General features: G+C 39.4%; 2 protein-coding genes across 4 annotated transcripts; one reads left to right on the top strand and one right to left on the bottom strand.

The window, feature by feature from the left end:
• Nucleotides 1–950: 950 nt before the first annotated feature.
• EXOSC3 (exosome component 3) lies at nt 951–3,983 on the bottom strand. Its single transcript, XM_051800987.1, has 4 exons — nt 3,689–3,983; nt 3,455–3,604; nt 2,396–2,547; nt 951–1,247 (listed from the first exon to the last, which is right to left on the bottom strand). The coding sequence occupies exons 1-4, from the start codon at nt 3,953–3,955 to the stop codon at nt 1,046–1,048; spliced, it is 771 nt and encodes a 256-aa protein (XP_051656947.1). The 5' UTR covers nt 3,956–3,983; the 3' UTR covers nt 951–1,045.
• A 1,155-nt stretch (nt 3,984–5,138) lies between these two features.
• LOC127477103 (DPY30 domain-containing protein 1-like) lies at nt 5,139–11,119 on the top strand. 3 transcript variants are annotated; one of them, XM_051801017.1, is made up of 7 exons: nt 5,139–5,320; nt 5,858–6,010; nt 6,108–6,230; nt 7,929–8,063; nt 8,990–9,085; nt 10,257–10,312; nt 10,485–11,102. In XM_051801017.1, the coding sequence occupies exons 2-6, from the start codon at nt 5,864–5,866 to the stop codon at nt 10,305–10,307; spliced, it is 552 nt and encodes a 183-aa protein (XP_051656977.1). In that variant the 5' UTR covers nt 5,139–5,320; nt 5,858–5,863; the 3' UTR covers nt 10,308–10,312; nt 10,485–11,102. The 3 variants fall into 3 exon arrangements, with proteins under 3 accessions (XP_051656977.1, XP_051656975.1, XP_051656976.1); XM_051801015.1 differs by having other exon boundaries at nt 5,238–5,340; XM_051801016.1 differs by lacking the exon at nt 5,139–5,320 and having other exon boundaries at nt 7,956–8,063; nt 10,485–11,119.

Below are 11,119 nucleotides of genomic sequence, written 5' to 3'. Positions count from 1 at the left end.
ATCCATTTTTTCTAATTTCCTTTAACTATTGCTATCAAACTATTTAGCTTATTAAGAACCACAGAAGATCACAGATGTAAGTAACTGCCTAACAGCTACAATGCACTTCATTAGGTACAGTCAAGCTTTTCTCCCACAGGAAGCAGGTACCAGTAATTACCCTTTCTTTAATTCAGGGGTCTCTTTCAGAGGAACAGTAGCAAACTATTCACATACTAAAACACGCTGAGAACTCTTGTCTCCTAGAACAGCATCTTCTCTATATGCATGTGAGGAACTACTACACAAAGAAGCCTAATATAGCTTTTTTCTGAAATGCTGATTTTGTTGAACATTAAGCAAAGCTGTATGGTATTTTCATGCTGGAACTAAAGAAAATAAATCCAGTGATCCAGTGCCTAGAATCAAAAAACACATGGCTATTATTATGTCCTAATCACTATCTCCTTAATACCATTAGGCAAGTTATCTTTTAGTGAAAGTTGTAAGGCTGATGTGAGTGTATGTTTGGTCTTATCTGATCATTTGCCTTAATCACCCTGTGATTTTTTTATGCTATGCCCTGTAATTACTTTCTGGTATTCTCTACCTGCACTTCTATTCCCAAATTTTGTAAAATACTAAATAACCACTTCATGTGACTGTATAAATAAGAGCATCTGACCAGGATGAATGAGCCCCCTAAGTAAAGATGTACTGTTTGAAGTTTGAATACAACTAAAAAAGCAAATATATTCTGTTTACAAAATGATGAGTTTTCTTAAAGAAGACTTAAGTAGTTAGTTACACTGCAAAACTCACAGCTAATGAAAGCTTCTAAAGACCCTCTCCACATCAATCAGAAAATTCAGAAACGTGAACATAAACAGGGCTTCATAATCACAACAGTGAGTAAAAGAACAAGCTGAGTGGACAAAGAAGGGAAATGAAGAACAACCAAAGCACAATACTTCATTTAAAAAATGGCTTTTAATATAAATCTGAATACAAAAATAACAAAAACACTCTACAGTCATTGCAAACAAATCCTCAAAGTTTTCTCTCATCAGTTCCCTGACAATTTGGCAAGTGCTTGTCTTCTCTGTTCTGCAGTCATATACTCACAGGCTTCCAAAATATTTACTATAATTAAAGTCTGTTGAACTGTTTTTGCTTTTACCCATATTCTTCCATTCATTCCCAGCACCAGCTCAAATGGGTATAACTGTGACAACTCCTGAATTATTTCACATTTGGGAGCCAAGAGTCTGTAAATAAGATCAAAAAAAAAAATCAGAAAAAGAAGTGCTTACATTTACAGACACCACGTTGTTATCATCAGTAACACCAGCAGCACTGCTGTTATGGTAGCTACTAAAGTAACACCAAAAAGTTGAATATACATCCAAAATAGTAACACAATATCAATATAGCCACCTAAAAAAAAATACAAGAGTTGTGAATTTAGCAGGGTTTTTTCCTAATTAAGACTTGGAAGTAATACCAAATAGTATTACTTCCAAATTAGTAGCAGTAAACAGACTACTTTATTTTTATTAGCTGGTAGCATACTGAAAAGTAAAGTTCTCAATAATACTGTAATATGTCTAGGATTAAATCAAGCTTGAACAGCTTCACAAAGAAGAAAAACATATCAGGACTTAGCAGTTTACTTGTAATATACTGTTATTGCTTTACTTGCATACAGAAAAAATTTGGAAAACAAACAGAATGGCTGCAAAAAGTCTTTGTAGCAGTTCACACTGACTTCTGATGGGACATATAAATCAAACAAATAATTACAGGTGGGAAATAGTGGCTCTACATCTCCAGATTGCTTATCCAAAGAACAAAACCAAACAAAAGAAAAACACCCAAAAGGCAACAACAAAGCTTGACTATCATTTATCCATATAATCTGGTATTTCTTGATAGTCACAAAAAATCTTGTCTTTACATCAGCATAAGAAACTACAAACCTCTTTAGTCAGCTGTCAGCTAAATGTACATCCCCACTATTCCATTGAGCAGAAAAAGAACACTAAGCATCTCCATTTTTTAAACTCCAAGGTAGTCTGTACCTACCTGAAACACTATCCTGAATGTTTGATATTGGAAAATAAAGCTAGCTAGGACACTAGCTTTATTTTCCATACTCCCTTGGCAACCACATCACTTTTTTTTTTAAACAGGTCATGCAACACCATATAGAAAAGCATCTAAATCCCTTAAAAGGAAAAATAAATGCTTCTTCTAGGTCAATATTCATACTCCATTCAGCACAACTGGTACAAATACACCACAAGAACTACACACACCAATTACCAATTGCCCACGCTGCTCGGAGGGAACAACTGGCAAATCCTACCTACCATATTACATATTAGAGCAACTACTTACGTTTCTTAGTACTTACTTTCTTATTAGACCTAAGGAAACTTTAAAGAGGAAGCCATCTTGTCCAATTATTCCCATTCCACTTGATTTTCCACTGCTGTCTATACAGACCATCTCTGGTTCCATGTCTTTATTTGCTACGAGGAACTGACCATAAATAAGATCTCCCACCTAAACAAAACAGTGTCAAAAAGCAAAAGTAAAAGAGAAGATCATACTGTACGTTTGTAACAAATACTGATTATTGATAAAGATCCTCTAGTGAGGCAACAAAATAGATTTAAAACAGTGATGACAGAAAAATAATTTTAATTTTCTCTTCTTCTACTAAAGACAGCATCCTCCACAAAGAATTATCTTGTACTGCTACTAGAATTTGTAAGATAAAAGGACAGAATTTTATTTAAAGGAGTTAAATAGCTGCAGTCTTTTTAAATACCATATATGAATTCCTCTTTCTTCACACTCTAATGATATTTAAAGCCTAAGCAATCTGCTCTTGTAATCACTTATCAGAACAACAACAACAAAAAAAAAATCACATAAAGCTATTTTACTTCTCTTTATATTTTTCTTCCCTTTTTACATTCTGGTGATGATATTTCATCAGAGCGCAGAAAGTGTGGCATGCATGTGCCATACAACTGTTTATAACAGTGTCATTAAAAAAAAGCAAAACAGACACAAATATTTTACACCAGCATCACGTAGCATAAAAGCTTGCTTTAAAACCTTAACTTCATACTGCCCCTTTGCCTGCACACTACTCGTAAACTGCATCTGCTGCTGGCAGTATTATGGGAAAATTAAAATGAGAGAGTGAGGAAGCCTACGACCTGACAGAGACCAAACTACACTAGTTACAGTGCTCTTAGGGAACCTCTGAAAGGCCGCAGTCTAATCTTGCAAAAACCTCCGAGGAGGGCCCAGGAGAAATCCCTGCAAGCAGACCGGCACTCTCCCCTTTATAGGCGGCTTACAAAACACGCTTCTAACTAGGAGAAGCTACCAAAACGCATCCGAAGCGCCCCCAAACGGGACGGCTACAGCATCACCGCCAGCTCACCAGCTCACTCACATGCACGTTCGGCCTGTTCCTCTTCGTGGCGCCCTCGAAGGCCAGGTAGGACAGGGACGCCAGCTCGCTGCCGCCCACGTCCAGCTTGAACACGTCCCCCGCCTTGGCCGTCACGATCCCAATGACGTGGTCACCCTTCACCGGCACGTACTGGAGCGGGACAGGGGCACACACGGGTCAGGGCTTTCACACACACACACAGATACACGTGCCCCGGTCCCCCCGCGCCCTTACCCGCTTCTGCTGCGAGTCCACCCAGTACGCGCCGGGGCCCGCGGGCCGGTGCCGCAGGAGCCCGCACTTGGTGACCAGCAGCCCGGCCCCGCTCCGCCGCAGCCCCGGCCCGCACAGCAGCCGCCCCGCGGGCGCCGCGCCCGCGCTCAGCCGCAGCCGCTCGCCCTCCGCGTCCTCGTCGTAGTGCGCGGGCAGCAGCAGCAGGTCCCCGGGAAGCACCAGCTGCCCCACGCAGGCCTCGGCCGCCCGGCCGCTCTCCGCCGCCATGGCCGCGGGGCCGCCTGGGCCGGGCCGGGCGGCTGCGCTCTGTGTGCGCGGGGCGCCAGCGACACCCCCCGGCCGGCGCCTTCCCACCACCTCCCGTCCCGGAGCCGATGGAGCCGGCTCGTCTCACCTCTCACGGAACTCCAGCGCTCCCGTGTTTCACTCAGGGAAGCAGTCCTTCTGCAGCCTTCCATTTGTGCCTGGGAACTGCTAAGGTAACGTGAGCGCCGTTAAGCTTCAGGATTAACATCCGCGCTGAATTAATTCTTCCAGCTGTAGTTATATGCAGGGGTTTTTAAATACCTGGTTAGAAGTTTGCCAGTAAAGCAAACAGCTGGTCAAATTGGAGGTGAATGTCAGCCAAGGAGAAAATACAACTCTGCCTTAAAGCTGGAAATTCAAATTCCATAATAAAGTATTTATTGAAAAACGCACCCTGTACTTGGCTATAAAGTTCTTATTCTATGCTAGCTCAGGTTCCTTTTGCTAAAATCCCAAGAGTATTTTCTTTCCTGAACTGCTTTCCAGTCTTTATCTACGTGTCCGCATGCATTCATACAGATGTGTATAATCCCCTAAATTAACGGAGAGGCATCGGTGCGTTGCCAGTTAATTGCAGACAGGGCTGGCTGAAGATGTGGATGGACACCCCTTTCTGCTGTGAGCGGAAACCGGTCACGGAGAGGGCGGAGAGAGCATCAATCGCATTTAAAGTGTTTTTTTCCCCAGGAGACACCCTCCGGGGAGCGGTGGAGGCGGTGCTGCGGGGCTCGCAGCCCTGTTGCGGGGCAACCCCGCGCGTCCGGGGCGGCGCCGGCAGCGGCTGGGCCGGGCTGGGCGGAGGGTGGGAGCGGGCCAGGCTGGGGCTGCTGTACCGGGGCTCTGGCAGCTGCTCTCCGAGGGAAGGCGAGCAGCTACAGGGCGGCGCTAGAAGCAAAGAGGTGCCAGTACCATGTCCGTGTTACTTTCTAGGGGTGACGTGCCAGGTCCTCCCGGGAACTCCGCGCACCAGGAACATGGATAAGGACGGGCCCGCCCCGCGTATAGCCCAGGGGAGGGGTGGAGGCCCCGCCTGTGCTTAAATAGAGCCCAGGGGCGGAGGGCGGGGGTGGCGATGCAGGTGAAAAGGGCCGGGGTAATCCAGGTCTGTTCGTGCCCGCAGGCCCGCACAGCTCACCTCCGACTCGCCGCGTCAGGAGCCGCCGTGAAGGCAGAGGGTGGCACAGGATTCACACCCCGGCCACCGCGCCCAGGGCAGTGCCAAGAGCCTGGATTTTCTGCCCCGCCAGGGTAGTGCCAAGAGCCTGGATTTTCTGCCCCGCCAGGGCTGCGCTAAAGGGATTGAGCGCCCTTGGCAGTAAAGGAAAGGTCGTGTTTGCTGAAATAGGGCGAGTAAAACCTCGTGTGTGCTCAGAGATTTGTGCCTTTCATGGCTGTGTAGAGTGGCTCCTTCAGGCCTTGGTGTCGCAAACCTATCTTAAAGATAGTTATGTTAGTTCAAACTAAAATCTGCCCTTGATCGTTCACAGTACTTTGCTGTTCTTAGGAGACTTATATACAGATACTCAGTGTCCTGTTGTGCTTTTAAGGTTTTTTTTTTCTCTCATGTAGACCTAGAATTACCAGCGTATTTCCAGGTAGTTTGTGAAATACACATATCTAAACAATAAGGGGAGGAGGAGTTGAGCGTTTTTTTCTGCAGTGATTGGTATAACTGACCTATCACTGGAGCTTATAAGAACTAAACCAATACAAAAAACAATTTAAATAACTTTCCTGTATATATTGCAAGGTTCATAAAAAGTAATGTCATATTCAGAGTTAACTGCCCAAGGCAACAATTTTTAACCCCCCTAATTTAATTCTGTCATTCATAGTTAATACCTGTTTGTTTCTTGTTGATAGATTTGGATGGAGTCTCAGTATCTGAAGCAATGCCTGGGAGATTGCTTGAAAAAGGGACTGGCAGAGGTTGTAGAGCATCGGCCAGCAGATCCAATAGAGTATCTTGCACATTGGATTTACCGTTACAGAAGAAACTTAGATGAAGGAGAAAAGGTGGATCCAACTTAGGCAAAAAAGAAAATCATTACAATATAATTGATGGTATATATCTCCATTTTTTTAAATTGGTTCTGTGTAACTTCTGAAATAGAGAATGTTGGAGAGGGCTGAACTGGAACAAGAACGGGAGGCAGCACTAGCAGAGCTTGAAATATTAAGAAAAAGGGAGGAAGAAGAGCGGATGATCCAGCAGAAACTCGAAGAACAACGTCAGGTTAATAATACTTAGTAATTCATAATTCTAAATAGCGTATGGTGCTGTGGCATCCTGTAGCTCTTTCTGTACTTCCAATCTATAATGGTTTTGATAAAGTTGGCATGAAAGAAGTATTTTAATCTCACTTTTCTGAATAACTGAAACTATTAGTCATCACATGGGTAGGAAAGCTTACTATGCAGTACAATGTTATTAAAAATGAAGGCACTTAAGTTGAAAAGAAACCAACATAAGACTTATATGAGAAGCAGCTGAAAATAAGTAGACTATCCTCTGTAGTTATTTAGGAGCAGGAGCTGGTGCAAATAAAGCTAGAAATCATTGCAAAAATGCTAGGAGATCTGAGAGTAATAACCCACCATTATCTCAAGCTGCTTCAGCATAATATCAGTAATGCCAAAAAAGGTAATGAGAATGTATACACAATTAGAGAGTCCTGAAAATGGTTGGGAGCTAATGAATGAAGATTGCTTATTTAAGCAGTTATGTTTAGCCTGATGCAGTGAGGTGCCTTCTTCTTTCCTTAGCTGCCTGAGCTTTCTGTTGGCATAAAGCAGTTAGAATCCTGTACTGTTTGGTCTTCTGAGAAATAAATATAATGTCTCTGTTTGTAGCTATTCTTTAGAAAGGAGTCATGTAAACTTGATAACTTGTAAGAATCTCAGTGTTGCTGTGGTGATGTTGACGTGATCTGACTGGATTTTTTTGCGTGGCTAACATTCACAATGTTAAAAGTGTGATTTTGAATTCGTGCTGCTTACGTTAAGCCCAGTTCTAGTGTAAGATGCATTCCTTCTATTTCACTTGCAATTTTTAAATTTGGAATTTCCTAATTTGCAGACCGTAAGTTATGTGCTGAAGGATTTCATGAGTGATTTTGGATAGTAAATAGAAATAAGAATTGTGTCTGGAGATAATTCACAGAGAATTAAATAAATCACTTCATATAAACCATGGGAAAAATATTGAATAATACTCATGTTAGATGCATTTTTTAACCTAACAATTTTGTCTGTAGTCAAATATTTAGGCAAATTTTGATTATATGTACCAAAAAGGAACATGAAAACTAGTTACAATATGACCATATTTGTTAAAACTGCTCACAAAATGCAAGAGCTAACAGTATTCTCTAGTGCTGTTGAACGTAAATACTTAGATTATGAAGTTTCTGAAGTTTTGATGCAATAGGACTTAATGCTTACAAATAATAGACACTTTCTATTAGATATTTCCAATTGGAAATACTAAAGGTTGCTGATGAACATGATTAATGTTAATGATATTGCTTACCAGTCCTTTCTATAGATTTGATACTATATTGGTTCATCTGTTTGTGCTAGATACTGTACAAAGTACCAAAGAGCTTAATCCAAAGTATAGGAGATAACTAATATAGACTGCTAAAGAGCATGTGGAATGAGACAGTATCCAAAGTGTGTACACTAACTTCAGTCAACTGCTTCTCCTTCCCCTTGGTAGTAAAGCCTTGTTATCCATGAGAGTCTAAAACCTTTGAAAATGTTGAGCCAGATGATACTGAAAGGACTTTGTTGCTAACACTGCAGTTAGGTTTTATGCTTCCTCCTTGTTCTATTTGTGATTTCAGTTATGAAATGCATTGTAAGCAATGCGGTGGAAATATGAATGTGGGGTTTTTTCTTTCTGATTTGTCCTTTCTTAAACTGATTGCAGGCTGAGCTGGAGCAAGAGGGTAAGAAGGCTGAGTTGGAGAAAGAACGTGAGAAGGCTGAGCTGGAGCAAGAACATGAGAAGCTGGAACTGCAGAGTGAAGAAGACAACGTGCAGTTGCAGCAGGAAGATCAAAAGGTTTAAGCCGAAACTTAGTTGGTAGTTTGAAAATACCATGAATAAACCATCTTTTCTGAATGCAGGCATCAATTCTGAAACACAAGGCAGAAACCCACGAGCTTTGAATTAACATATAATTTTTTAAAAAAATGTAAATGGGAGAAAAAATGTCTAATACCTTGGTTTTGCAGCCTGAATTTTTTGCCTGGACTTTGGTCTGTTCTATTAGGTTTAATTAGTATATATTCAGAACAGAGCATATATTTATTGCAAAATGTAGTATAGGGCTATTTTAGCTGATGCTTCCACATTCCTTCATGGCATTTATGAGAAAGTTATAACAATATAAGCATGTCTAGCTTAAGTATTGAGACAGTAATGTTTTACAGAGTGTGAGTGTAAAGTCCTTTGCTGTACCTGGAAAAGGAACTGTGGTTTTGAATTGTGATGCCTCTTGATTCTGAGATCTTCCTGGCACATGGGAATTTATACTAACAGAAGAGTGTGTAAACAGATGTCTGAGTCTTTTAATATGGTCTTTTAATGCTACTTCAGTAAAAACATAGACTGCTAATTGTTTATCTCAATAAAGCCTTTAAATGTGAATACCTCTTCAATTTATGTGGAGCACATAATGTTTGAGAAATACATAAGTTTTTAGAACTCTCTGTTAATATACTGACAGAACATAATTGTAGAAAGATGAGAGTATGAAAGTGTCAGAAAAAATGAATATGTAGAAATTTAAACTGAAATTACTGTTATTAAAAAAATAGTTTTAAGCATGCAAAGACTGTATTCAGATACTAACAAATTTTATAGTACTTACCTTAAGTGTTCTCCTTATATTGATATATAATGTCTTTTTAACATACTTAAAATATTTTCTGTGGATTTCATGACATGGAGTATTTTTAACTGAAAACTGGTTTTCATTACCATAGGAAGATGAAAAGACAGTATCTGAACTTACAGATAGACCTGGAACCCCTGATTTGACCAAAGCTGAGGAGGAGCTAGATCAGAGTGGACAGCCCGAGGTAAGTGTTTAGAAAGAGGTTACAAATGAATGACTCTCACAGATTTGCTTTTCTGTGCTGACCTATCGAAGGTTTAAACTGTTACTGGTTCTCTCCTATGGCTTTAAGGGATGGCATTTTGACCCCAACCTCCAAACTGCTCATAACCTGTTCTCTAGTGAAAGTTAAACCATTCTAATTTTTTAATTCCTTTTATACTTGACAGTCCAAGGAAATGAGAGAACATGAATCAGCCTTCATTTAAAGCAAGGCAAGGCAGTGCTTTTAACAGATGATGCCAACTCCTGCAAAATCACTCAGTTTTCTGAGTATTCATTGGTCATTAAGAGACCTGTCTGACATTTTCCAGTTAGAGTATTCCAAGTGTGATAACTTGAGATTTTGATATACTAGTTTTAGTACATCATTAGCAGAAAGCTTTTTCCTTTATTGACTTTAATAGTTTGCTCACTTTATTTCTGGTATCAGTAGTGTAATTCTAGCTCAGAATTTATGTTGTGATATTAATGTGCTTTATGCTTAAATCTACTTTAATAACAGCCTGTTTTTTGAGTGTTCTCTAAATATATTATTAACATACTTATGACTATTCTTATGGTCAGGTTTTCACAGGTGTTTTTTCCACTAAGATAAATCAGATGAATTCTCAATATCTCATATAGCCCCAATTTTTATAATTTTCTGATAATTATGTATGAAAAATTATTCTTGAGACTTCAGGCATATTTTATGAATTCTTAAATAAGCAAATCACAAAAAGTTAAAAAAAACTAATAAACATACCTGCTGCTTCTTACATGTGCCATCTTTCAAGTTTTCATGCATAAAGTTGTTTAAAGTTAGATTACATTGGCCTTTGGTAATGTTGAGGTTTTACAGTTATATATTTGTTGAATTAAGCTACAAATTAAGAACAGTCAATAAAGTAAAATATATAGGCCTTTACTTTTGAAATAATTCTACCCTCAGAATCACAATGCTTCATCCAGATTCCCTGAATTTTATAATAAAAGCCTGATGATAGCATTTCGTTGTATTCCACTGAATGAAAGAATAGATGATTAAACTGATGAGTACCAACTTGTCTGTCATGTGCAGTTTTTTCCTGTTTTCCTTTTTACAAAGTTCAGTGAATTCTGGTAAGTGATAGAATTTTTTTGTTGTTTTTTAGAGTAAAACAGATCTCACAGCAGAAGCAGAAGAAAGTTCCGAACAGACCTGAAAGCAGTAAATATATTTTCTTCTCATTACTTGCTTATCCTGAAGTGTAGTATCTTGATTTATGTATTTTATATAAAGAACTGATTTACATACTGCTGTTTCAGTGTGTTTGTTTTCAGGGTGTTTGTATAAAGTCTGTTAATTCTGGCATTGATTCTTCCTTTTTGTTCTTAAACAGTTGTAGCTAGCATGGCTGACTTGGAGGAAGACAACTGCAACTGAAATGAGAGAAGCAAATAGATTTTCTGCTTATTCCACATGATACTTGAATTGTAACCATAATAAATACAGACAAAATTAATGTGTTGGTATTATTTGAGGGTAGATGCTACAGTATGATAATTTGAATCTATATTAAAAGAGATATTTTTGAGAAAAGATTTTTCAAGAATTTGTATGGTTTCTGATAGAAAAAGGGAATGCTCCACAGGTTAGAAGATGAGGAGAGAGTTCTGCACATCAAACTAGGTGCAAAAATCCAATCAGAATATTTTTCCAATGTATTTGGAAGAGATGAATTTAACTCTGACTCAATTGACAGATGTACTAGAAGACCTTGTCTCTTAGAAATCATTAGGTTATTTTTGTAGCTCTGGGTGTTTGGTCTAGACTTTAAAATAACCTTTTCTGAGTATTGTGTGATACTAAGTGAGCTGCAAGTCCGCATATCAGTTTTGATTAGTCAAGTTTTTAAGTCTTTTCTGCATTTGTCTTGAATTTGTAAATCAACAGGTTAAATCTACATTGTCTTTACTAAATACCATTATTATTTCTCAAAGCTTCACTTCTAAAAAAATTAAGAACAATACCTTT

Source organism: Manacus candei, unplaced genomic scaffold (genome assembly GCF_025592945.1).
Source record: "Manacus candei isolate 608988 ecotype Guabito, Panama unplaced genomic scaffold, ASM2559294v1 h1tg000050l, whole genome shotgun sequence".
Classification (NCBI taxonomy): domain Eukaryota; kingdom Metazoa; phylum Chordata; class Aves; order Passeriformes; family Pipridae; genus Manacus; species Manacus candei.
The sequence above is the reverse complement of the archived record's forward strand: the minus strand, read 5'-3'. Positions and strand labels throughout refer to the sequence as shown.